Below are 19,758 nucleotides of genomic sequence, written 5' to 3'. Positions count from 1 at the left end.
ATAAAAAATATGAACAGACCAATTACAAGTACTGAAATTGAAACTGATTAAAAAACTCCCAACAAACAAAAATCCAGGACCAGATGTTTTCACAGGTGAATTCTATCAAACATTTAGAGAAGAGTTAACACCTATCCTTCTGAAACTATTTCAAAAAATTTCAGAGGAAGGAATACTCCCAAACTCATTCTATGAGGCCACCATCACCCTGATACCAAAACCAGACAAAGATACCACAAGAAAAGAAAATTACAGGCCAATATCACCAATGAACATAGATGCAAAAATCCTCAACAAAATACTAGCAAACAGAATCCAAGAACACTTTAAAAGGATCATACACCATGATCAACTGGGATTTATCCCAGGGATGCAAGGATTTTTCAATATCCGCAAATCAGTGTGATACACCATGTTAATAAATTGAATAAAAACCGTATGATCATTTTAATAGATGCAGAAAAAGCTTTTGACAAAATTCAACACCCATTTATGATAAAACCTGTTCAGAAAGTGGGCATAGAGGGAACCTACCTCAACATAATGAAGGCCATATATGACAAACCCACAGCTAACATCATACTCAGTGGTGAAAAGCTGAAAGCATTCCCTCTAAGATCAAGAACAAGACAAGGATGTCCACTCTTGCCACTTTTATTCAACATAATTTTGGAAGTCCTAGCCACAGCAATCAGAGAAGAAAAAGAAATAAAAGGAATCCAAATTGGAAAAGAAGTAAAACTGTCACTGTTTGCAGATGACATGATACTATACGTAGAAAATCCTAAAGATGCTACCAGAAAACTACTAGAGCTCATCAATGAATTTGGCAAAGTTGCAGGATACAAAATACAGAGAAATCTCTTGCATTCCTACACACTAACAATGAAAGATCAGAAAGAGAAATTAAGGAAACAATCCCATTTACCACTGAAACAAAAAGAATAAAATACCCAGAAATAACCTAGCTAAGTAGGCAAAAGACCTATACTCTGAAAACTGTAAGACACTGATGAAAGAAATCAAAGATGACACAAACAGATGGAAAGATATACCATGCTTTTGGATTGAAAGAATCAATATTGTCAAAATGATTATACTGCCTAAGCCAATCTACAGATTCAATGCAATCCCTATCAAATTACCAATGGCATTTTTCACAGAACTAGAACAAAAAATGTTTAAATTTTTATGGAAACCCAAAAGACCCTAAATAGCCAAAGCAATCTTGAGAAAGAAAAACGGAGCTGGAGGAATCAGGCTCCCTGACTTCAGACTATAGTATAAAGCTGCAGTATGGTGCTGGCACAAAGACAGACTTGCAGATCAGTGGGACAGGATAGAAAGCCCAGAAGTAAACCCAAGCACCTGTGGTCAATTAATTTACAACAAAGAAGGCAAGAATATACAATAGAGAAAAGACAGTCTCTTCAATAAGTGGTGCTGGGGAAAGTGGACAGCTACATGTAAAAGAATGAAATTAGAATGCTCCCTAACACCATACACAAAAATAAACTCAAAATGGATTAAAGACCTAAATGTAAGACTGGATACTATAAAAGTCATAGAGGAAAACATAGGCAGAACACTCTTTGACATAAATCACAATATCTTTTTGGTTCCACCTCCTAGAGTAATGAAAATACAAACAAAAATAAACAAATGGAATGCTAATTAAACTTAAAAGCTTTCGCACAGCAAAGGAAACCATAAACAAAATGAAAAGACAACCCACAGAAAGAGAGAATATTTATTCCCTTGTTGGTTGCATCATTTGTAATCTCCAAAATATATTGGGTTGGCCAAAAAATTCATTTGGGTTTTTCCATAAGATGTTATGGGAAAATCCGAATGAACTTTTTGGCCAACCCAATACAAAATAATTGCACTCATGCAGCTCAATATATTAAAAAACTACCCAATCAAAAAATGGGCAGTGGGCTTCCCTGGTGGCACAGTGGTTGAGAATCTGCCTGCCAATGCAGGGGACATGGGTTCGAGCCCTGGTCTGGGAAGATCCCACATGCCGCGGAGCAACTGGGCCCGTGAGCCACAATTACTGAGCCTGCGCGTCTGGAGCCTGTGCTCCGCAACAAGAGAGGCCACGATAGTGAGAGGCCCGCGCACCGCGATGAAGAGTGGCCCCCGCTTGCCACAACTAGAGAAAGCCCTCGCACAGAAATGAAGACCCAACACAGCCATAAATAAATAAATTAAAAAAAAAAAAAGAAACAAGTCACTTGAGGATTTGCCTTTAAAAAAAAAAAATGGGCAGAAGATCTAAGACAGACAGATGGCCAAAAAGCACATGAAAAGATGCTCAACATGGCTGATTAGAGAAATACAAATCAAAATTACAATGAGGTATCGCCTAACATCTGTCAGAATGGCCATCATTAAAAAGTCTACAAGTAACAAATACTGGAGAGCGTGTGGAGAAGAGGGAACCCTCCTACACGGTTGGGGGGAATGTAAATTGGTGCAGCCACTATGGAAAACAGTATGGAGGTTCCTCAAAAAGCTAAAAATAGAGCTGCCATGTGATCCTGCAATCCCACTCCTGGGCATATATCCAGAGAAAACCATAATTCATAAAGACACATGCCCCCTAGTGTTCATAGCAGCACTATTCACAATAGCCAAGACATGGAAACAGCCTAAATGTCCATTGACAGATGAATGGATAAAGAAGACGTGGTACTTTAGTTGCCGCAACAAAGAGTAGCCCCCGCTCGCCGCTGCAGCTAGAGAAAGCCCACGCACAGCAACAAAGACCCAACGCAGCCAAAAATAAATAATTTTTAAAAAACAAAAGATATATGTATAACTAAATCACTTTGCTGTCCACCTGAAACCAACAACATTGTAAATCAACTATACTCCAATATAAAAAAAATTTTTTTATGTCACCACCTTGGGCTTTCCTGGTGGTACAGTGGTTAAGAATCTGCCTGCCAATGCAGGGGACACGGGTTCAAGCCCTGGTCTGGGAAGATCCCACATGCCACAGAGCAACAAAGCCCGTGTGCCACAATTACTGAGCCTGCACTTTAGAGCCCACGAACCACAACTAATGAAGCCTGTGCGCCTAGAGCCTGTGCTCCACAACAAGAGAAGCCACCGCAATGAGAAGCCCGCGCACCGCAACGAAGAGTAGCCCCCGCTCGCCACAACTAGAGAAAGCCCACGCGCAGCAACAAAGACCCAACGCTGCCAGAAATAAATAAAATTGAATAAAAAAAAAGTCACCACCTTTAGGAAATAGAAACTAAGGTTTTACCTATAAACAGTTGTTTTAGAAGATTCTTTGTATTAAGCTAAAATCCCCCACCCCCAACCCTTTAGAATCGTTGACTGTTCCTAGGAGGACATACATTGCTGGTTTCCTGGAAACTGAGAGGCAGAGGAGTGGGTAGTCACCCAGCCTGAGGGTGGCAGAGCTGAGACCAGGCCTGGGGCTCCTGACTTTCAGCCCAAGGTCTCTTCATCTGCGGCCTTATCTTTCCTGTAACATACTGCCGTGGGCAGTTATTCTCCCTCCCCTACAGTGCCTCTTTTGTAGGACAGCCTTTCAGTCTGATGAAGACCACTATCAGAAGCCCCTCAAGTCTTTTCTCTGAGTAAAATACTCAGAGTTTGTTATTGTGCCTCATCTGACATGATTCCAGATCCTTCACTGGCTTACTTTTAAAATGGAGAAAACTTAGAGGAAGTTATCTCCCATAAAATCCAGTGGCCAAAATTGAGTAATGGGGCTGTATTATCTCCCACCATAAGGAAAATAGTTTTAAAATTGTAATCTGTTTATTATGCTCTTTTATTTAGGATGAACATATACCACATTTCAGGATATTTTACCCAGAGCTCTCTGCTTATGTTTACTTGGAAAGGGTACCAAGGATAGCATAGAATCTGAAATTGACTTGGTTTGGAAATTGGTATAATATACAGACCATTTAGATTAAACAAAGACAGCTGTTATTCATACTAATGGTGTAATGGTAAGTATCTCAAAGGTCAAGTTGTATTTTTTTTTTTTTTTTTGGCTGTGCTGGGTCTTCGTTGCTGCGGATGGGCTTTCTCTAGTTGCGTCGAGCTGGGGCTGCTCTTCTTTCCGGTATAGGGGCTTCTTATTGCGGTGGCTTGTTGCAGAGCTCGAGCTCTAGGCCCGCGGGCTTCAGTAGTTGTGGCTCGCGGGCTCTAGACTGCAGGCTCTAGAGCACAGGCTCAGTTGCTCCGCGGCATGTGGGATCTTCCCGGACCAGGGCTCAAACCCGTGTCCCCTGCATTGGCAGGTGGATTCTTAACCACTGCACCACCAGGGAAGCCCCAGGTCAGTTGTATTTTTGTACTGTGTTCCTATATTTGTGTTGGTATGGGTTTAATACTCTGGAAATTTTAAATTTCCAATAAAATAATTTAGGTTCCAAACTTGCCTACACATTGGAACCCCCTGGGGAGCTTAAACAAATCTGCTTGTGTCCCATTCTGGGAGATGGTGATTTAATTTTTCTGAAATAAGGCCTGGACTTTAGGAATTCTTAAGAGATTCCCCATGTGATTTTAATATGCAAATAATTTTGAGAACCACTGCTGTAATGTGATCAGATTTAGGCAAGGGACTTAGAAAATTGTTCCTTGCCTTGTTCCCTGCTCCAGCTTGAACAATTTGGCAATGCGTGAAATTTTATGATCTAATTCTCATTTGGACTTATGGATGTCATGGACCTAAGGTGTGCAATTTTTTGTTTTCTCTTTTAAAAAAAACTTGCAGTTACTATTCATGATTCCCTTTCACACTCCTTCTGCACTTTTTAACAGTTGATTTTAGATGTGAAATCCATTTGGTATCTAAATAAACTGATCACATGGATTAAAACATGAAAAGGCTTATTTTAACTGGTTACCTCAAATTCATGAATATCCACCTAAGTGTGGTAGATGTCATGCAAAAAGAAACCTTAATGAAATGTACTCTAATGTACTAGAATAAAATAGAGATTCACACTTTTTCTGGGTGAAAGAAGGCATGCACGTTCTGGGGTTAAGGTCTTGGTGCTGGGCCTTAGGCGGCAGACAGTGAAATAGAGTAATTTGCATCAAAAATAGAAATTTTACCATCTGTGCTTAATTATTAAAAAGAATGACAGAATTGTTTGCAAACAAGCTGCATGTCTGACAACCTCTTGGTAGAACAGACGTTATCTGCACAATAAGTAGGAAAAAAAACACTGATTTAAAAAGATGTCCAAGTCTCAACTAAAAACCCAGAAATTTCTATTGAGTCAATTTATATTTGTTGTCAGGCTTACTTTAGAATAATAGTGTTTAGCTGTTGCTTCATCCTTTGTGATACCCAAGCCAAGCTGCAGACACCGTGCGTGGTAGAAAGAGGCCATGGCCATGCCTCTGCTGATGAATTCTGGGAGACAGTCCGTGACCTGGGCTATCATGGGGATGTCATGAATCTCATCGTAGTCAGCAATCCTGTTACAACATCCAGTTGTGAAATTAAAAACAGTATCAGTTACAGTTTACATTTTTATAAACATGCCCAGAAATTGTCCATGTGCCCCAGGTGGTTTCTCTATTATTTCTACCAGTTTGAGAACAAAATTGTTTGCTCTGTGGTGAAGGGTAAATAGAACAGTCAACTAACACCAGAAGAAGAGGAACTAACTACAGTGGTTACTATATGGCTTCCTAGGATTATACTGGTCAGGCTTAATAACCACTAAAAAACATTAAGTTTAAAATATTATAAGAACTCATCACTTTGCAGATTTAAACAATGGGAAAAAAGCATTTTTCTATCTCTTTGGGTATTTAAACATCAACCTTGAATTTGGACTTTAGTCACACAGGACCAGAAAACACATTAAGAAACTTGCACATCTATGATAATGGGCAATAAAAAGTCCTTCTCTATAACCCAGATACAGAGATGGAGAACTATACGAAAACAAGTCAACTCCACGTCAGCCGTAATACTGTGGGAAACAGGAACATGGACAATAATGGAAAGCTCCAACAATGTTTAAAGAACTGTTTGAAGTCTTAGTTTTAACCATATGGGCAACCTGGGGATTTGAGACAGCAGAGACCACACCTTTAAGTGGCCTGCTGCCTGGAGGCCACGATGGTGGGGAGGAGAGGGTAAAAGCAATCCCCCTGCATCCTCCAGTGTGGATGTCTGCCTCACACTGGGCTCGGGGAGAGGGGAGCCTGTGGGCTCCGTGGGAAGGGCATTATTGGGAAGGAAATGGCAGCATGGCCTTATAGCCATTCTAGAGGACACCCAGGTCTGTTGCATTTGTACATTGTGGGTAAATGCAGGAAAGTACACGGCCTCAGAGAAAATAAATTTCCATATACTTTATGTTAGTGTTGGAGTCTTTTAACCATTCTCATTGTACAGTCCTCATCAAGCTATATTGCAATTGTGCAGTTATAGAACTTATGGCTAAGGGTGTAGGAAAAAAGTTTAATATTTCTCATGTGCCAAGCTGTGTTAAACACTTTATATTCACTATTTTTTTTTAAATCAAGAAGAAAATACTTCCGCAGGATTACAAAAGAACAATTGATTCCCCAAAAGTTAAACTTGTGTAAGATTACTTAGCTGGTATACAGAGCAAATAGCACTGAAGTTCTGCAGACTAATAGATGTACTATCCAATATGGTAGCCATGAGCTACGTGTGGCTATTAAAATTAAAATCCAGTGAAAATTACAAGTTCAGTCCTCAGTTGCACTGGCCACACTGCAAGTACCAATAGCCATCATTTCCAATTCTGCAGCGAGTTCTATTAAACAGACCTGGCATAGAACATCTAGTAAGAGTTTTTGTAAATACTTTTATCCAGCTTACTCACCTTTTGGAAAATGCAACACACTTTGTAAAAAATTTCATCTTATAGTAATACTCCACGAGATTCCCTTGAGCGTAGACATTTCCACGCTCTGCTGCTTCCCTCAAGCAATGCAGGGCAGCCTCAGTATCCTGGCGGATGCCTTGTCCATAAAAGTACATGAGCCCAAGTGCACCCTGGGATTCCAGGTTTCCATTGCCACAAGCTTCTGAATGCCAATAAAATGCCTAGGAAAAAGCACAATTCCCTAGTATTCACAAGGTGGATTATAAAGGGAATCTCTCTATAAGATAGTACTATTAATTCATCTCTAGGACATCGTTCTAACCCCTTGAACGCATGTCAGGCTAGCACCAACTTCGCATGCCTGAGAGAGGGTGCTGAGGGGAGCCCGCCCGCTGTCTGCCCACAGTGCAGGCGAGGTCACTGGCTCGAGCTCAGCTGTTCAGGTTTCAGGATTTTCAGATTTTCCAGAGGAAGGACCAAGAAGGTGGGAAATACGAACCAAGCGTCTGAAAGGCTTTGTAATGAGGCACAGCAAGGAGAGGAGAGCAGCTGATGTTGTGAGATTGCGGCCACCTCTCAGATCCTCTTGGAGCTCCAACGGGATCAAAGAAAACCAAGGATAAAAACCTGCATGTGGTCCCAGCATGTTTGCTCAGTACTCAGCTACAGAGAATCTGAGTTAGTTCAAACCGATTCCCAAGTAGCTGCTCAGTTATCTGACAAGGATCTTGGGGGTTATGTGCCTCCTACAAGTTTGCCTTTAACGCCTCATTTCCTTCTCCCTATAAGATTTCTTGGAAAGGGTTTCCATCATTGGTGATTAAAGAGGTTGTACTGACTCTCCCTCCTCTTTTACCTTTTATGGTAGAATATTTTGTACGTGTGCTTTTTATAGCATACAAAGTGCTCACATCCATGGTCTCCTTTGGTAGAGGCAGGGAAGGCAGCATTCATAGTTGAGGAAAGGGTGAAATGAGCTTGGAGATCTTAAAATGTAAGCTTTCTTTACGTTGAAAGAAATATAAGAGATATTCAAGACTACATACTTACTCCTCACCAAATATTAATCTACACAGGATGCTAGGATTTAAACAAATAGATCACTGTTACCTTCTCTAACTCTCTGGGTTCCTTTGTTGAGTAATACAATCCTAGGATACTTTGAGCCTTCACACTAGCTTTTGGATTTCCATTGTCTGCAGCAAAAAGCCACAGTCTAGAAGAGAAGGGCAAGGCAAGTTATTCTTTGTTTAAAGCATTTGATTAAAACAAAAATCTTGTTCTCAGGTCAGATTACCTTTCGGCTTCCTCGTCTGATTGCTTAACGCCTTTTCCTTCATAATAAGCTCTTCCAAGGTTGTAAGCTGCTGCAAATTGTAAGTGTCTTGCTTTGGGACACGGAGAATCAACAATTTTCTTCATATATTCCACTCCTTTTTCCTTCCACAAAGGAAAAGAACAAAACAGAAAGTCGTAGTTTAGTTTTACCCAAATTAAGTTTTCTCCGAATAATGCTGTAAAGCGTTCACCCTTCGACATGAGGTAGAATGTCATGAGTCTATACCTAACAGGTATGGTTGTCCTGGACTCTGCAGGGCTAGAAATAAGTAAAAGTCCATCTCCTGGGTCAGCGTTCCCAGGAGCTCTGGGATATAAAGCATTTCCTTCATTTTATAGCTTCCACATTTGCGTTACATCTCAATATGGTTTCCTTCTCTCCTCATAGCCCTTATTCTGAATCGGCACAGTTCTTAGAACTTAAAGTGTAAGAATAGCCAGTAACTTCCACATTTTTAATCCTTACAGGACACGTGTGAGCCCCAAACTCTGTCTTCTCTCTTCAAGCACACTTTCCCTAGCTGTGCTCAGTGATAAATTTACATCTACTACACTCATCTTCATATGACATCTGTATAGTCACAAAACACAGAAGACGTTCTAACCACCAACAAAAGGCTTTCCTCTCTCCAAAAACCCAAACACAAACTGTTTACTAGACTAGGTTTCTCTTGTCCAACGCACAGCAAGCCAAAATGCTGAGCCCACGAGGTTTGCAGCAAAGAGGGTTTACAAGGCAGCCAAGTAGGAGATGGGAGAACAGATCTCAAATCCGCCTCCCCAAAGGCAAGGAGCTCGGGGTGTTTATAGGATAAAGAAGAAAGCAGCAGGCAGTTGGAGGTGTGGGGAGCGTGGAGAAAGGTGATTGGAAAAAGGTGCAGGAATCTTTGCTCTGCACAGGTGTAACTAAGCTACAGGCCTCTGCACGTTCAAAAAGTCACTCAGCAACAGACACTCACGCATGCCCAGTTGAAGGGTCGGTGGTTCTATCCAGTCTTAACCAGCTCAGCTCAAACTAGACACAGCTGACTCCAAGTTCCTAGAAAACAACTCGGGCAAACATCTTGTTTAGGCTACATGCTGCTTGGAGGACATGAGAGTCTTAAAAAACCACCTTGATTAGTGAAGGCAGGTAAAGTGGATGTGACCCACGGTTTCATTCCCGCCCCACCCCCCCTTGCTTTTTGATCATTCCTCAACTCTTGAGGAAAAAGGGTGAGGACAGCTCTGGCTAATTCCTGCTGATAAGGGGCATAGGCCTAACAGGGGCTTGAGGAATCAAACTGTTTAGCACTCATTTGAGAATATTCTCTTGTTCCTGGTTTCAAGTTAATTTTGATCCCAAACAAATACCACTTATGCGCCAGCTGTCAAGGCATTCATAGGCCCAAGATTGGTAATAAAAACTGTAGACAAATAGGTACAGGGTGGGGCAAATATGTACACTGTGAGGGCATACTGAACGCCAGACATGCGAATATTTCGACTCTTATTTTCAGGGATTTTACCTAGGACACTGGCGAGCCAGGGATCGGTGTCTTACTTTTTTTACGAATTGGAGCGTGTTGATCATTATCACCTTTGAAACGCTTAGATAGTATCGAAGGAACACAGGCTGGGAGAATTAAGTGTGGTTTCTACAATATCCTCACCAAATAGAAACTTGACAAGGGTAGATGCCAGGGATTTTTGTTGTTTGCTTTTTGGTTTTTGTTTTTTATTCTGAGGACATGAGGAGACCAAATTTTGGCTTATTCAAGGAAAAATGCAACAGGACATTTTGTTGATTAGCCTAATTTGATATGTTCACACCTGAAGTCACAGTGAAGTTAGGGATGGTCAAAAATTAACGGCAGGCACAACCAAGGGGTCAGCATGATCAAATACAGAAGGTTTTTTTTAGATGACATATCCAAAAGCTAGAGAAATTACCTACTTTTGCCAAAGACTGAAAAATCCTAATCACTGAATTGTCCTTCCAAGCCTGGGAGCTTAGAAACAAAGAGAAGGCAGAACAAAAGAAAACAATCAATCTGGTTACTAGCAAATTATTTAAATTGCTTTCTAAATTTTACTTTTCAAAGCCACCACTGCAGCAATCCCACTCACCTTAATTTCTTTCTCGTGGCTTTTTTCTGGGGGTTCGCTTGCCCACTCGGGAAAGTCAGCGTCAGGGTTGGAACCACCGCGGTATTCCTCATGCAACGTGCTTCCCTTTCTCAGTGCGTTCCTCATAAGGTCCCAACCGGCGAAGATGGAACTGGTCTTCAGGATGTTTATCCTCCATGATTTCAGTCTAGATGTTCATTTTCTCCTTTAAGAGCTTCCTAAATGGGTTTGGCTATGAGTCCAAAGTTGGGGACCCAAATACGGCAGAACCCAGCCATTCCCAGAAATTACTGCAATTATCTCTCGGTGGGAGCTGCAGCCCTAGCTAGAGCTTCCCTTCCATTAGAGGGCAAGTCTCTCTGTCCTTGTGAGAGTTCAAAACCCAAATATTTCACAGAGGGATTGAGAACTCTGTGCTTTTTCTTGGATACCTGATAGACCTGTTCAACCAAAAAGGTTGAAATCAAAACCATATCCTGGTCTCAGGTGTCCTTTGTTTTTACTGGTTATCAGTATCAACCACATCCTGGAGCAGGGCTCCCTCATTTAGTTGAGGGTCCCTCCAATCTTTTGCCAGGATTTCTCCAAACATCGTGGGTAAAGTTTTAAATCCCTGAGGAAGTACTGTCCAGCAGTACTGTTGTTTAATTCTTAGTACCTAGATCTTCCCATTTGAAAGCAAACAACTCTTGGGATTTACAACAAGGATATGCAAGAAAAGGCATCTTTCAACTCGAATACAGTAAACCAACAATGTCTGGACAGATTAGTGAGCAGAGTATATGGGTTAGGGACTACTGGATGAGTCTCTTTTACACTCTGATCTTAAATCGTGTACAGGCTGACTTCAGGTGGTGCCCTAAGCTGTATAAGCCTAGCTCTTTGCTATTCCCAGCCTCCCGTCTGCCCAGGTCTTCGGACTCCTCTTTGCAAATCTCTTCTGAACAGTTGCAGGATGTTCTTTTTGGGATTGGAGTAATAGAGCCTGCAATGCGCAAGCCTGCTCTGGTGGTACTTTAATGTCTGTTCACTCAGGGGCAAAGGTAACCATGCTATTTAGTTAGTAAATCTCATCTCAGAAGGGGAATGGGGCATTCAGGCATGTATACAAAGCTATGCTTCAGATGCGTTTTCCCCATCTGACAGTTTAGCAGCTGGAAAAAAGGCATTTTCAAGGTTTCTTTGGACACCCCAGTTACTAACATAGTTTTAGAAGGAAGCTTAGAAAGCCAGGTATTTAAAACTGAGTAAATGGCCCCATATCAATCAAAATCCTAAATTTCCCACGGTCATAGTCATCCAGGGCTCCGCCTGGGAGATGATGGACTTCACAAGATTTAAAGGAACCCCTAGGGCCTGTCATTCTTGGTCACTGTCATTCTCTTCTTGGGCATCTGATGTGCCAGCTGTTTACCTTCAAGAGTCTTACTTAGGATGGGACCCTCTTTTCCAGTGTCCCTCCTGGTTGCAGTATGCACACTGGCGGGGTCCCGCTATTGGGTGCCCGTTTGAGTGGAAGCTTTTGCCGAGTCCCTTGTGGGAGTCCTTGATTCCATCCAGCTCTTCCCGGTGTTAAGGTAGCTGCCCGCAGAGCAGCCTCTTTCATTCTCCATTGTTCCCTTTTCTCCTGAACCTGGTCTCTGCTATTAGAAACTTTAAAGGCAGTTTCAACAAGTCAAGACATAGGCATTCCTAAAGGCCCTGCCATCTTTCGCAGTTTCTTCTCTATACTGGGTGCGCTCTGACCAAAAATTGGTCACTCTGACTTTTATAAGTTCTCTTTGTATGTTGCCTATAGGCTTTAAAGACCCTTTCTGGAAATTCTGAAGGATCCTCATTTGGTTTCTCTTTTACCTCCTGTACTTTATTAAGGCTTGTTTTGGCCTCCCTCTTCGCAATCCTGCAAGAATGCAATCTCAATAAAGTTCGGGCCTGTCTCCAGCATTCACATCCCCATCAGGATCTGCTTTTGGTGTAGCCCCGCGTGCAGCAGCCCTCACCGGGTTGCCAGGGGTTTCTGCACGAAGCAGATCTGCCTCCTCTCGAGCTTTATCCAGCACCATCTTATGCTCTTCTGAAGTGAGGAGGGTATTTAATAAATTTTGAACATCTGCCCAGGTTAGGTTGTGGGTTACAAAAAAAAAAAAAAAAATCAATGAAGGTTTTCCATTCTCGGGTCATCTCTGTAAGTTGGCATATTGTTCCTCCAATTAAATAAATCCAAAGTGGCCAGGGAAGTGGACCCAGATCCATCCCATCACCTGCCCAGTCTCAGCATTCATAGCCCCAGTGGGGACTTGCCTTAAGGGATATTGCCCTCCCCGCATTTGGGTAGCTCCCTGGCCAAGCTGCACACCCTGGCAGGTGATGAGAGGGGAGGACATTCCTGTTTCTCAACCCTCAGAGACTGGGGTGGGGGGAGGGCACAGGCGCCCGAGAGCCTGAGGTTCAGATGCTGACAGTAAGGAGCGACAGCGCCGTCCTGTAAGGGTGGAGGAGCATCAGAGCGGTCCACTGAATTCCCAGCAAGTCCTCCTCCTTTTCATTAGAATCAAGCAAAACAGGTTTCTTTGCCTTTCCTTCCTGTTGGACCATTACCTTACATCTACTCTACACAGGTTTATTCTGATACAAGAACGTAAGAGACTGTACATAAGGTATTTCATCCCATTTTTATTCTTGTTTACAAAATAAATCTACTTGCAAAGTTGTATTGTAATTTAAGGATCCATTTTCAGGCCATTGTGCTCCAGAGTCTAGAGGATATTATGGTCATTTAGTGTTACAAGAAATAACCATCCTTTATTTTTCCATGGATTCATAACTGAAAGTCTCCTAATTTTGGAGAACGTAGCCTAGAGGGCTGCAAGAGGGAACCGAATTAACATTGCCCATTTTGAAGGGGCTTTGTTCCCAGGTGGGTGCAGCAACAAAATCTAAGGGTCCTTGCTACAGTCGCCAAGAAGCTCAACCCCCAGTAGCCAATTCCTAACAATTAAGACAATCAGACATAGACAGACATGGACAAACAAGACCAAAACAAAACCAAAAACCAGAGCCCTGGGCCTTTAACTCAGGTACAGAGTACCTCAGCAGCTGTAACCTTTTATATTGTCTGCCAAAATCCCATCAGGTGGGCCTCTGACCCATGATCCTTCAGGGTTCCAAAGACAATCTAGGCACAGGTGCATTTCTTTAACGAGGTTACCCTAAAAACATCTTCCAAATCCAAAAGCCCAAAACCCCAAAAATGTTACTGAAAGTCGGGTCCAGCTGCTTGCCACTCAAAAGCCAATATTCGAGAGGCAAGGCTAGTGGAAAGTTTGCTTTATTTCTGAGGCCAGCAACGGGGAGAATGGCGGACTTATGTTCAGAGACTGACTCCCCACTGACAAATCGGTGGGCAAACACTTTTAAAGGGGAGTTTCAGGGGTGTTTAGGTGGAGGGAGGGGGCTACATGCAGAAACAGCCCAGTCAGCTCCGACAGTCACCTTGAAATTGGTCCTGTGGTGACCAGCGTCATCTTGATTGTTTTAAGTACAGTTAGTCTTCAGTTCCAGGGTCGGTTTGCTCCCATTTCTTTGAGGCCAGTCCTCAGAACTGTGGTAGCTTAGGTCATGGCTATAGTCTGGTCATCATGTAGTTAATTTCTTTCACCTGGTGGGGTTTCAGTATCTATGAAACATCTCACAGGACACGGCTCATAATACTATCTACAGCCCCTGAGGAGGGACTAATGGTCCCTGACTTCATTCAGTGACTAAGCTATTATTACTTGGTCTTGTTTTCCTTTCCTTCTGCACTTTCTCACTTCTCTGAATTTATTCTTTGACTAAAGTTTTTCTACAGACAAAAGGCAGGCAGAGGACATGGAGGGGAAGCACCATAGGGTCCTGCTCCATTTCCTCTCTTTGCTACAAGATGACACTGAGCGCGGAAGGTCAGCAGCGCCTCCCTGAAAACCCAGGGTCAGTCTGGGAACGGACGCGCCAGGGAGCTGCTTGGGCTGGTCCACAGGTCCTCAGTGCCTGCAAGGGGCCGACGAGCCACGGGCCAGAGGTTCACCCGGACTCACCTCTTGGCTGGCTCACCACATGGGTTACCAAACCAGATCTGTCCTGCCAGACGCACAGCAAGCCAAACGCGGAGACACCGAGGTTTGCAGCAAAAAGAGGGCTTATTTGCAAGGCAGCCAAGCCAGAAGACAGGAGAACAAATCTCAAACCAGCCTCCCAGCAGGCACGCAGGCAGCTCGGGGTATTTATGGGATAAAGAATAAAACAGCAGGGCGGTCCGAGGCATGGGGAGCGTGCGGGGCGTGGGGAAAGGTGATTGGGAAAAGATGTGGGAATTGGCGGGTAATCTTCTCTCTGCGCAGGTGTAACTAAGATGCAGGCCTCTGCACGTTCAAAACGTCATGAAGCAATGGACGCCTGTGGATGCCCAGTTGGAGAGTCGATGATCCTATCTAGTCTTAACCAGCTCAGCTCAAACTAGATGCCACTGGCTCCAAGTTCCCAGAAAACAACTCAGGCAAACATCTTATTGTTTATACATGTGCAGGTTGGAGGACACATGAGTCTTAAAACGACTTTGATTAGTGAAGGCAGGTGAAGTGGATTTAACCCACAGTTTCAAAAGCTTCAAAAATCACTCCAAAGAAGAAAATAATATTTGACAGTCAAGTACATTTTTATACACTGCATTCTAACTTCTACTCCTCACTAGTCTCTCAAAGTGCTATTGCTGGCTAAACAGCACAGTAATAGATGAGAAAATTAAGGTGTTTTACTGAGTCCCAGATCATGTGGATTTACTTTTGTGAGTGTGTGAGGTAGGTGTCTACCATTTTTTTCCCCAACTGGTTATTAAGAGAGAACTTACAGTATAATGGTAGTAGAGTGAAGTGTTCGTGTAAATCCTCCCACAGATAGCAGTGATTAAATCAGGACCAAACATAAAGAACAACTTTCTAAAGGCACTGGGAGGGACTTCCCTGGTGGCACAGTGGTTAAGAATCCGCCTGCCAAGGCAGGGGACACGGGTTGGAGCCCTGGTCTGGGAAGATCCCACATGCCGCGGAGCAACTAAGCCCGTGCGCCACAACTACTGAGCCTGTGCTCTACAGCCTGCGAGCCACAACTACTGAGCCCGTGTGCCTAGAGCCGGTGCTCTGCAACAAGAAAAGCCACCACAATGAGAAGCCCGCGCACTGCACCAAAGAGTAGCCCCCGCTCTCCGCAACTAGAGAAAGCCCGCGTGCAGCAACGAAGACCCAACGCAGCCAAAAATAAATAAATAAATAAATAATTTTTTAAAAAAGTTATTAAAGGCACTGGGAAGTTTACCAAAGCAAACACAAACTGGAAGAGGAATGACTCTTGAAAACTGCAACTGAAAAGGATCCTTGAAGTTCAGTGAACTCCAGACAGGATAAACAAAAACCCTCTCCTAAGCACGCATCATAGTCAAACTGCTGAAATCCACAGAAATCCTGCAAGCAGCCAGAGAAAAAGGACACATTATTTACAGGGAACCTAATACAATCAGAGACTGACTTCTCATGAGAAGCTAGAAGATTTTACAATGGCATTTTTAAAGTGAGGAAAGAAAAAACTCAACCAGCAAAACAATTCATCAAAAATGAAGGCAGACTGAAGACATTTTCAGGTAATTAAAATTGGAGATAACTCATCACCTGCACACTTAAAAGAAATGCTCTTTAAAGGAAGTTCTTCAGGTTGAACGGAAAAGGAATATGGTGCCAGATGGCAACGCAGGTTGATAGAGAGGAATGAAAAGCCCCAGAAATGGTAAATATGTACAAATATAAAAGGATACCCAGGCACATATATACATACCTGTGTATGTATTTTTTCCTCTCAATTTCTTTCAAAAGATATATGACTAAAGCAAACATAATGCGGTTTTGTATCAATATTTTGGGGTTTATAACATGTAAATTTCAAGACATTTCAAACCTACCACACAAAGCATATTTGGTTCAACCAGACTCTGGACCAAATTAGTGTCAAGAACTTGGTAAATTAATAAAATGATAAACATTAAAAGAATTTGCTCTTTGCCCCTTTACCTTGGGTTAACTGAACAGACCTACAGAGGCCATCTTCTTTTTTGCTCCTCTGACCTCCATATATAACTACATTCAAGCCATTCTATTTTGGAGTTGCCATATGCCAACCCGTCGAATCTACCAATTTTCCTGGTCTTTCTACACCTTCATGTTCTTCCCACATCAGCTTATTCTGTATCTGTCACCGTACTCATTCCTTTGTCCCTCTTTCCCTCCATGACACTCACTCATGTGGCAGATATCTTATTTCTCCAGCTACTCTGCTGTACTTAAACCACTGAACATGGCTGGAGAAAAACATAACCATGCTGACAGGTCCTTCTTACAATTTGTGACTTCAAATTTCAGAGCGAGCTCTCCCCTCGCAAGCAATACTATCAGTTTGTCTCATCAACGATCTCTCCCACTTATCTGGAAGAGAAGATACTACTTCAGACCTTTTCCTTTCTCTTCAGACTTCTGCTGTCCCCTTGCTCCCTCTCCTCAGTCTCAGCTCATGGCTTCAACTTTTTAAATATTTTTATAAAAAATATGGAACAGTTCATGAATTTGTGTGTCATCTTTGCACAGGAGCTATGCTTATTTTCTCTGAATTGTTAGAATTTTAGGATACATCCTGCCACAGCAAACACATGGCTTCACTTTTATTTCACTGAGAAAACAGAAAGAATTGAAAGAAACACCAAATCTATCAGTTTACCTTATTCATCATCAATTTCTTCCTCTCTACCAGATCTTGTGTGTCAACTTACAAATAATACTGTAAGATCTTTGATCTGGGAGAAAACTCTCCCTTGATCCCATGATCCCTCCCAGTTATTGCACATATATTTGTTCTACTTTATAACAAAGCTCAGTGCTTATCTCCACTTCCTTACATCCATATGTCTCCTCTACCCACTCCAATCTTGGTCCCTTATGACCTTGGTCCCACTGAAATGCTTCTGTCAAGATCTCCAGTGAAATTCATCTTAGTATGTCTGATAGTAAGTGCTCAGTTTTCATTCTACTCACCTCTCAGCAGAATCTGAGACAGATGATCACTCCCTCCTTCTTGAAACAGTTTCATCGTTTGACTTTCAGATCACCACACAGTCCTCATTTTCCTCTGTCCTCCCTGTCTCCTCCTTCTCATTCTCCTTTGCTGGCTAGCTATTCTTTCCGTTATGACCATGAAATATTGCAGGGCTTCCAGTCCCTGGCCTTGACCTTTGGCTCTTGTCTATGATACTCACTCATTCAACAATCTTATCCAATCTGGTGCTGTAATTCCCACTGCTCCACAGATAGCCCCCCACTGATTTCTCTAGTCCTGTCGGCACCGTTGAGCTCCAGACTCTCTACCTGACATCTCTACTTAGGTGTCTTAACAGGTACTTCAAATGAAACATTCAAACATAAATGTTTCGCTTTTCCTCCTGTACCGCAACCGTGCTTCTCCCTCAGTCACCCCATTGTTATTAAATGGCAACATCATCCACTCAGGACAAAAAGTAGGAATCATCCTTGATTCCTCCCCTTATCTCTGCCCCTCTCCCAATCCATCAGAAAGTCCTGTATCCTCTTAAGAGCATATCCTAGATCTGTCCACTTTTCTCTATTCCCACCACTATAATTTCAGTTAAAGCTGCTATTTTATCTGAACTATTGCAGTGGCTTCCTCACTGGACTTCCTGCTTCTACTCCTGCCTCCATTCAATCCATTCTCCACACAACAGACAAAATGATCTTTAAAAATGTTAATCATATTAATTGCACTCCCTTTTGGTGTCTTCACACTGCATTGAGAATACAATCCATTTGGCTGTAGTTTGCCAAGTTCCACGTGGTTTGGTCCCTGTTTCACTGTTTTGACTGTATTCCAGCTGTACCATCCTTCCTCAGGCCTGAACACGAGCTATTTCCTCTGCCTGGAGTGTGATTCACCTACATCTATATATTGCTCCTTCTTGCTGCTCAGTTCTTCCTTCAAGTATCAGATAAAATGGTGGAATGACACCAAAAACTGTAATCCCAGAGCCAAAATCTTCAGGTTAACATTAAAAAATCACCAACAACCAGGAAATTGATAGAACTAGGAAAGCAATGAGTTGGTATGAACTTCAAAGTAGGTACACTTTGTGCCTCAGGTGGAGGAGAAATAATAGCTAGAAAGTGAATTGGGAAATGAAAATAATACCAGCTCTACCTTTGAGCACTATGGTACTTTGGGAGGTTGTAAGGAGAGCCCTCCTCTAAAGAGGGCTGCCTGTGGGACAACCAAGTTTCTGATAAGGCAAGGAAGTGAAGGAAGTAGTCTGAGAAAAAGGCTGAGAATACAGAAGATCTTAGAATGGCATACAGAAAAGTAGAAAGAATATTACATAAAAATTTGCATAACTACCACATAGATTGTCAGTAATAACATTTTGCTATATTTGCTTCATCTATTTTTTTTGGTGACTTGTTTCAAGTTACATGCCAATATGAAAATATCAGGACACTTCACCCCTAAATATTTCAGTATGCACTACAAAAGAAGACATTTTTCTGCTTAAGTACCATATAAGTGTCACTTCTAATAAAGTCAATATTATGAAAAAAAGGCAGGAGAGAGAATTAATCTAGATGAAAGAAGCTTGCAGATGTTACAACTCAGTGCATTGGGCGGTCCCTGACTGAATGCTGGCTTGAAGACTACTTTGGGACAATTTGAGGATTTTGAATATAAACTGGGTATTAGGGAATATGTGTTAGTTTTGGTAGATGTATTCAGTATAAATTCTATTTTTTGAAAGTAAAATTTTTTAAGATTTGTTTCCACAAATTTAAGTTGTTTCATTGCAATTTGTTCCCCAGTCTTCTCATGTTTGATTGACAAAATGTGTTTTCTTAACTTTTTGAGACTAGAGTTCAATTGTCATCTAATTTCTATTGTATGTCTTCTGGTTAGGCCCTGTCAGAAATTAAGCATTTTATTGTTTTCTGCTTTATTCTATTTTTGTGCAGCAAATATTTTTCACTGATATTATTATTATATCTTTGGTAAATTCAAATTGTTGATTCTTTTTGTTTATGTAAATTCTTTCTGGTTAGATTGTTTAAAAGTTTTAAAAAGATATAGTTATGAATATTATCCTACTGTTATTACCATTTTCCAAGGACCTATTTCTAAATTCCATGTTAAATAATCCTATAACTTGGGTGATGGTACAGTCATGATACCATTTAAATAGAAATAGGGGACCATTGAGTTAGAAAGCACGAATTAAGTATAAAACCAATTTTTCAAAAAAATTTGCATTCTAGAGAGAGACTTAAGAAGTTTCATGGCAAGTGTGACTGTCTAATGAACACAT

At 41.9% G+C, this 19,758-nt stretch overlaps 1 protein-coding gene across 5 annotated transcripts in view; it reads right to left on the bottom strand.

Annotated features, from left to right (window-relative positions):
• LRP2BP (LRP2 binding protein) overlaps positions 1–19,758 on the bottom strand; it is a 42,026-nt gene that overhangs the window by 9,012 nt on the left and 13,256 nt on the right. For all 5 annotated transcript variants that reach the window (XR_014258388.1, XR_014258389.1, XR_014258390.1 and 2 more), the window contains exons 5-8: positions 8,176–8,318; positions 7,989–8,094; positions 6,876–7,099; positions 5,313–5,487 (exon numbers count right to left, since the gene is read on the bottom strand). Coding sequence is in view for 2 of the 5 variants with exons in the window: in XM_082444844.1 (XP_082300970.1) it covers positions 5,313–5,487; positions 6,876–7,099; positions 7,989–8,094; positions 8,176–8,318 (648 nt within the window). In the remaining 3 variants the exon portion in view is untranslated. The remainder of the gene's footprint in view (positions 1–5,312; positions 5,488–6,875; positions 7,100–7,988; positions 8,095–8,175; positions 8,319–19,758) is intronic.

The sequence above is a fragment of the Balaenoptera physalus genome (assembly GCF_965194825.1).
Source record: "Balaenoptera physalus genome assembly, chromosome: 21".
NCBI lineage: Eukaryota > Metazoa > Chordata > Mammalia > Artiodactyla > Balaenopteridae > Balaenoptera > Balaenoptera physalus.
Note: the sequence above shows the minus strand (reverse complement) of the source record. Positions and strands in the feature narration are given on the sequence as shown.